This window comes from Crinia signifera, chromosome 5 (genome assembly GCF_055691185.1).
Source record: "Crinia signifera chromosome 5, ASM5569118v1, whole genome shotgun sequence".
Lineage (NCBI taxonomy): Eukaryota > Metazoa > Chordata > Amphibia > Anura > Myobatrachidae > Crinia > Crinia signifera.
In genome coordinates this window covers 128,209,189-128,217,221 of record NC_139221.1, presented here as the reverse complement: position 1 = coordinate 128,217,221, position 8,033 = coordinate 128,209,189, and the positions used below count along the sequence as shown (strand labels likewise).

General features: G+C 45.0%; 1 protein-coding gene across 1 annotated transcript; it reads right to left on the bottom strand.

Annotated features, from left to right (window-relative positions):
- Positions 1–458: 458 nt before the first annotated feature.
- FOXQ1 (forkhead box Q1) lies at positions 459–3,190 on the bottom strand. Its single transcript, XM_083188027.1, has one exon. It carries the CDS (start codon positions 2,884–2,886, stop codon positions 1,588–1,590), a length of 1,299 nt encoding a protein of 432 aa, XP_083044153.1. The 5' UTR covers positions 2,887–3,190; the 3' UTR covers positions 459–1,587.
- Between the last annotated feature and the right edge of the window lie 4,843 nt (positions 3,191–8,033).

The following is an 8,033-nucleotide window of genomic DNA, read 5'->3' as shown; positions in this document are numbered from 1 at the left end:
CCATTAGCAGAAAATGTTTACTCAGGGTGAAACATATTGAGAATATTTTCCTAAGAATGTCTAGAAACTAAACAAAATGGATTAGCATGTCTTGCAATTGTCAAAAGTGCAGACAAGTGTGTTCATCTGTTTTTGCAATTGTACTGTACAAGTCTGTGTATGATTAAGGCATTCATGTGGGTGTTCAGTCTAGCCCAGATTTCTGGTTACCTTACAGGAGAGATAAGAAGCAGCGGAGATGAGCGACCTGTCAGCCCAGACTCCAGCTCTTATGCAAGGTGAGCAGCCTCCCAGCATAACCAGATCTGTTCCTATAAGCAGTCACTGGAAGCTGTCAGTGGTATTTCTCACGCAAATCACATACTTTTCATGTTATGAAGTTTATGGAATTCCCTTCAAACATCACAAAGCAAACTGCTGAATCACTGCACACGTCACACACAGGATTTTTTTTAAACAACACTTTTATTTGAAAATAAGCTCAGTTCAATAAAATACACATAAAAAACATTATTACAAAATCCCTGCTCAGTAGTGGCAGTGCTCAGGCGCTTTACTGGAATGATAGCAATACACCTGTTATTCTTTATTTTTGCTCGATTCGAGCTTATTCAAACGAACGGTTTCATTATTGGACCACAATTAGTGGTCACCTGTCATTAAAGGTTTAAGTATAAATAATTTAAGAAACAATATATTGGATTTAGTAACGTTTTGGCACAGTGGTGATTACAGTAGAAATGACCTGGAAATTTATCGCCTTTTAACATATTGTGAACATGGATAATTAATTTTATTTTATTAACATTGGAATGCTACAACAGACTTGGCATTTGCTAATTGGCACATAGGATACAGACATTACTTTGAAATAACAAACGTACAAACAAATAAACAAACAAACACTTGACAGCCAGGTTTGCTGACCTGAGTCGAGGTAATTTAAATACAGATGAAACGAAATTCGAAGCACAATGTTTAAAAATGTATTGCGTCATGTTACTGATATAAAATTTGATATTGGTTAGAAAAATAAAAGTGCATCTGAAGGTCACTTATACATCTCTTATTAAACATTTGCAGTGCAGAGTCTGTGGCACGGCCACACTAACAGAAAGGGGGTGGGGGTGGGTGAGGGGGATTCTGTGCCAGGGTATAGACCTTGGTCATTGATAGGACCTACAATCACATTACTAAGGGCAGTGGGCTTTGAAGACAACAGACACAACATACACGTTTTACTGCTAAATAGGAACTGGATACAGCTTTGGTATAAAAGTCAAAATTTCAATATCTCACTGCTTAATTTTGAATATACCCCTGATATCAGGAAGTTATATTTAAGGCACTTGTCAATAATAAAATATAGTAACATGATGGGTGTTTTTACTATTGTATAGAGACCATAGACAAACAGAAATGTATTCAATCGCATGACTTTGTAACCAAATGAATTAAATGTTTTCAAAACAAATTGGTAGATTGGAAACAAATCATGCCTTCTCTAGGGTGCAGTTACATAATATACCAAATAAGTCAGAGTGGGTGCTCCCAGTGACATACCTTCCCCACTCCCTCCCTTCATTGTCACGCTAGCAATGTCTCTGGCCTGTAGGGGGGATAAGAGCCAGGTGAGCGCAGAGTGCACAGGATCTCAGCGTTGCCCAGGTGTTCTGAGAAAGCCTTGCTGGGGCTGGGGTGTGGGAAGAGTGGGTGGTGTTGGGAAGGAGTGTGTCGGTCTTCTCTGGGGTCAGTGGACAGCTGTTGCCCTTCACTCCTGGGATCCATTAACAGCAGCAGAGCTTCGGGCATGCAATACCTATAGAGTTGTAAGTGCAATGATGCCCCATTACTGCTAAGAGGGCTGATGGGGAAAAGGGCGGATGGGTGATGCAGGGTGGATGATGGAGGGTAGGACAGGTAAGTCGGGACTGAAGGAGGGGAATGTAGTAAAGAACCTGTCGGCCACAGAATCCTTCCACCTGCTGATTTGGTGTCTGCTTCTGAGTTCTCTCTTTTCTGGAAAGGCTTGCTCAGGATGCTGTCAATTGCAAAGGAGCTGGAGAACTTGGTGCCTGGGCTGGTGTCCTTGGTGCTGGTGGGAGCAGCGGAGGATGGAGAGGAAGGTGCTCTGTGGAGTCTGCTGGATGCAGGGGCAGAGGCCTGGCCTGATGCTGTGTGATGCTGATGCTGCTGCTCAGACAGCCCCTGCAGCTCCTGCTCCTTAAGGCACTTGGTGACCCTGTTCAGCCTCTTTCTCCTGCGCCTGAAGACGCCATCGGCAAAGGTGTACTCACTGTTGGGGTTCAGCATCCAGTAGTTGTCTTTGCCCCAGGGCCGGGACGGGTCTCTGAGCACTTTGACAAAGCAGTCATTGAGGGAGAGGTTGTGCCGGACAGAGTTCCTCCAGCCGGTGTACTGGCCCCGGAAGAACGGGAACTTCTTCATCAGGTAGTCATTGATCTCGGCCAGAGTCAGGCGGCCGCTGGCGGAGTCCCTGATGGCCATGGCTATGAGGGCGATGTAGGAGTAGGGCGGCTTCGGGCGGCGGGTGTATGTCTTGGCTTTGCCGACCTCAGCAGTTTGTGATCTGCAGCCCACGGGCACCTCTGCGCCCTCTCCATCCCTCCCAGATCCCGGCCTCACCTCTCCCTCCTCCTCCGCCTCCTCCTCCTCCTCGCCGGCCAGGCTGCCGGTGTCCGTGTCCATCTCGGAGTCTCTCGGGCACAGGGCTGGAGTGGGGCTGTTGGCTCCAAAGTCCCCGTCCGAGCCCAGCTCATCGTCCCGGCTGGAGAGTGGGGAGGGGGCGCTGCCGTCCAGGTCACTGCCGCCGCCGCCGCACACCTTCTCCACATAGGCTGCTCGGGAAAACACTTCCAGGCTCATCCCGATGGGGTTGCACTGCCTGCCGCAGCCTGTCCGCTCTATGCGCCGCTGTGTGACAGCACCGAGGACAGCGCAGCTCAGCGTCTTCCTAGTGTCTGCGGTCCGGCCGGCTCATGGGTCCCTCGCAGAGGGTGAACGCTGGGGATGAGGCAGGGACAGGTCAGTGTATGGCAGCACTGCGCACCCCCGGCACACAGGCACAGCACCTGCTCAGTCACTACTACTAGTATCACCACAGATGCGGCTCGTCACAGCCGGGTGTCCGCTCCCTGCAGCCCGGCGCTGCTCGCTGCTATTATTATTATTGCTGCTGACTGCTTCTCCCCTTCCATTCGCTGCACTCTAATATAGAAGAGAGGGGGGAGTGGCCGCCCTGCTCACCTACTCTATCTGCAGCAAATCACAGGCTTTGTAAACAGGGGGGAGGAGGGAGAAGCTAAGGTAGTGTCATTGTAATTAGGATTATGGATAAGCTTAATGACCCTAACACATTTGTTTGGATGTCACTAAGATATATTACTGCCTCTTACCTCCCCTATCTCCACCAGTAGCTGTGTGCAGGTCCCAGTGCTCAGGAGCAGGTGCCTCTCTCCCACCAGTGGCTGTGTGCAGGTCCCAGTGCTCAGGAGCAGGTGCCTCTCTCCCACCAGTGGCTGTGTGCAGGTCCCAGTGCTCAGGAGCAGGTGCCTCTCTCCCACCAGTGGCTGTGTGCAGGTCCCAGTGCTCAGGAGCAGGTGCCTCTCTCCCACCGGTGGCTGTGTGCAGGTCCCAGTGCTCAGGAGCAGGTGCCTCTCTCCCACCGGTGGCTGTGTGCAGGTCCCAGTGCTCAGGAGCAGGTGCCTCTCTCCCACCGGTGGCTGTGTGCAGGTCCCAGTGCTCAGGAACAGGTGCCTCTCTCCCACCGGTGGCTGTGTGCAGGTCCCAGTGCTCAGGAACAGGTGCCTCTCTCCCACCAGTGGCTGTGTGCAGGTCCCAGTGCTCAGGAGCAGGTGCCTCTCTCCCACCAGTGGCTGTGCGCAGTCTGCAGTTCCCAGTGGTCAGGATTAGGTGCCTCTCTCCCACCAGTGACTGTGTGCAATGTTTAGGTTCCAGTGGTCAGGAGCAGGTGCCTCTCTCATGCCAGTGGATGTGTGCAATGTGTAGGTCCCAATGATCTGGAGCAGGTGGCTCTTTTCACCAGTGGCTGTGTGCAAGTCAAATTGCTCAGGAACAGGTGCCTCTCTCGCACTAGTGGCAGTGTGTAATTCCCAGTGGTCATGATTAGGTGCCTCTTTCCCCCCAGTGCCTCTCTTCCACCAGTGGCTGTGTGCAATGTGTAGGCCCCAGTGGTCAGAAGCAGGTGCCTCTATCCCACCAGAAGCTGTGTGCCTTGTGTAGGTCCCAGTGGTCAGGGACTTACACATTGCCTCTCTCCCACCAGTGGTGGTGTGCAATGTGTAGGTCCCAGTCAAGGGCGTAACTACCATAGGTGCAAGGGGTGCAGCTGCTATGGGGCCCAGAGCTGAAGGGGCCCCCTCTTTACTGTCTAAGTAATATGTTTTACATACATTTATCACCATCAGTTGCTAAATAGGGGGCCCTTACAAACTCTTGCTATGGGGCCCACGAATATCTAGGTACGCCCTCCCAGTGGTCAGGATTAGGTGCCTTTCTACCAGCAGTGACTTTATGCAATGTGTATATCCCAGTGGCCAAGAGCAGGTGCCTCTATCCCACCAGTAGCTGTATGCGTTGTGTAGGTCCCAGTGATCAGGAACTTACACATTGCCTCTCTCCCACCAGTGTCGGTGTGCAGTGTATAGGTCCCAGTGGTCAGGATTAGGTACCGCTCTCCTATCAGTGGCTGTGTGCATTGTGCAAATCACAATGGTCAGAAGCAGGTGCCTCTCTCCCACCAGCGGCTGTGTAGTTGTGTAGTTCCCAGTATCAGGAGCAGGTGCCTTTCTCCAGGTGTAACGTGCACTCTGACTAGTAGGTGGCAGAGCCACACCAGGTACCGCTCACATGTCACTTCTCTACCTCTCTGTATAAGGGTAATACAAACACAGGTCTAATGACTTAACTTCACCGGGACATACATATAGAAATTCTCAAATGTAATGAAAAGCCTAATACAACCATTGTTTTGTAAATAATATAATTTATATATCTGAGATTTATTTATACATTCAAATTGTTTATTCTTTCATTCACTGTGATATTTTTATTTTCACAACAAATACATAGCAAGGTCGATAGATAGAGACACACATACACATTAATGAATTAAGGATACTTTAGATATCAATGTTGGACTGTTGCACTTATGACAAGTTTCAATCTTTCCCATGCGACTGACCTGTGAAGTCTTGGGTTTGAGACGTGTAAATTATAACCCCAAGTCAGTGTTTGGGGTAGGTTTCCTGTGCTTCCTGCCTTTGTTGTAAACTGCAAGGGATAGGGACATATCTCCTAATCTACCTTTGATGTTTATTTTATTACCTTTCCAGCATTTGTGTAAAAACTGTGCGCATTGTCTCTTATCTTTATTCAAAGGACTTTAAAGGATTTTAGAACTTTTGGGGTAAACATGTAAAAGATCTGTTTCAATGCTATGGCTTCACATCAAGGCTTCAAATGACAGTATTTATTAAATAAAGGGGTCAGTTTAGGTAGAACCTGAACCGAACTGTTGGAAACCAGTCCAAACTACGGAAAGGAGGTGGGCTGACGTCACCAGCAGCTCAGATGTATGGCTCTCATTCATTCACAACATGTTATAGAGTTATTTAGATCCCTGTGTAGCCAATGACAATATACTATCGTGGGGAAACTTGCACGCGGTATAATATTTGACCAACAATGTGGTGACATAAGAAACGCTTTACAAATACATTAAATTGAATATATATATATATATATATATATATATATATATATAAAATATGCTTAGGGTGTCATTAATATCTTTCATGGAATATATATTTATATATATATATATATATATATATATATATATATATATATATATATATACAGAGACGGAGAGGTGCGGCACTCACGACTTATTCTTGATCCTTGACAAGAATAAGTCGTGAGTGCGCACCTCTTCGTCTCTGTATGTTATCTTACTGTGGAGTATATATAGGTAGCTTTGGTATACGGCACTCTGGAAATTAATGCAGCTGCTCCCGGTGTCCTTGCCATAAGATAATACATTAGCAGGTGACCCATACAAGGGCAAACGGCCGGCACTCACGGAGACTTGTTCCAAATAATTAGAGGCAACACAAGTGTGCAGTCAACGTTTCTGAGGAACGTTTATTTCTTCTTTCGTCAGGACATCCACATCCATGGATGTCCTGACGAAAGAGAAAATAAAATTCCACAGAAACGTTGTATTGGTCACCTGCTAATATATATATATATATATATATATATATATATATATATATATATATATATATATATATATATATATATATATATAACATGAGAATGCTGTTATGTGAAGGAGAGTGCCGATAATTCGGGATTTATATATTCCATGAAAGATAGTAGTAACTAGTAACATCCTAAGTTTATTTCAATTTAGTCATTATTATCAACAAAAACAAACGAAAAGGACATCAAACCTAAATAAATGTCATTCATTATATTATTAAATGACACTCCAGACATTCCTTCTGCCCTCTGTTTGATTTGCTCAGGCAGTGACACCATAGTCCATTGTATTTGCCATTGTAGTCTGTTTTCTATGGCAGAAGTCAATTCATCTTTTGGCTACAGGAAACCATTCTATGGGCTTTGTCATCCAGCCACTTGTCAGGGACTGAAGATCCAAGCAGCATGAAGGATGATGTCCCGCTGTTCCAGGGCTGATCCTGACAATCGCAGGACAAACATCCCTAACCTAGAATGCTGCTGATGCACCTTATCAGTGCTCCAGTCTTGTCTAGACACCTGGAAAGCCTAAGCAGTTGGGCTTGTTTATACAGTAGATGTTGTTTTGCAGCATTAGTTGGAACATCGTTTTTCATGTTTAGCTGCAGGCTTGAGGTGACTCCCAGGGAATGAGGAAGATGGTACAGCAGAATGCATAGTGAATACTGTACTAGTAAATATAGCTTGCCATGCCTGAACTCCGATTCTTACTAGAAAAATGGGCGTTGGCTTTAATTGCGCAGAGACTTTAATTGGCTTTGATGACATATTGCAGCATACTAAATCATGTATATGGTAATAGTACTTAATAAGGGAGAAATATTTAACAAGAAACATAATCCCACGCCACAAGTATTATTATATCTTCTCTGGGGGACACTCCCTAAGACTACAGTGGTAATGTTTGTATTCCTAGAGAGCTGAAACAATGCTCTCTATATGAAGCAAGATCAGGATTAATATTATTAGTAATGGTGTTAGAATCCAGCAACATGTTTTCTAGTGGAATAAGTTCGAAAAGATAAAATGTCAATCATCAGTTGCAATCATTAGCTGTAGTTACACTACATCCATATACTATGCTGTGTATTATATATACTGCATTATATACTGGTAGTCTAGTGCTGAGGTTAGACACAAAACAAACACATCACTGCCTTACCGGGCAGATAACAGTCACATCAAATATCAAACTGAAAGCAGCCTCAGGGAACATTTTTGTAACTATGTTATGTAGCAAAAACAAAGAAAATAAACTATTTGACAAGTTCCCCCATGTTATCCCAGTCGCAGCAAGTAAGAAGCAGTTTCACTGTAAAGCATTGAGTTACAAAATAATTGTGCAATAATGAAATATATAATCTGTATGTTCTGTGCTGTATGTGAAGGAGGGGTTTCACCTAAAGGTATTTTCCACTTTCAGGCACCTTTAATATACAACTTTTACAAAGTCTTGCTTCATTTTTCTGTCCTTCTGCAGGTCTTCTTTTGTTTTCAGTAAATATTTTACATAATGTGTATTCGTGCACTTACATGATACACAGTTAGAGAGTGCAGATTTCTATCATCACTGTAATAGGAAGAGCTGGCTTCGTTGTACCGAGGATAACAAAATTCTTCCTTTGCCTATATCATATAAACTATTATTATTAATAATATGATAAATAACAGTTTCTTATATAGCGCACACATATTCCGCAGCACTTAACTGAGAATATTTGAAC

Bases quoted from the DNA above. Each gene is read 5' to 3' on its own strand.
- FOXQ1 (XM_083188027.1), bottom strand. From the start codon at position 2,886: ATGAGCCTGGAAGTGTTTTCCCGAGCAGCCTATGTGGAGAAGGTGTGC.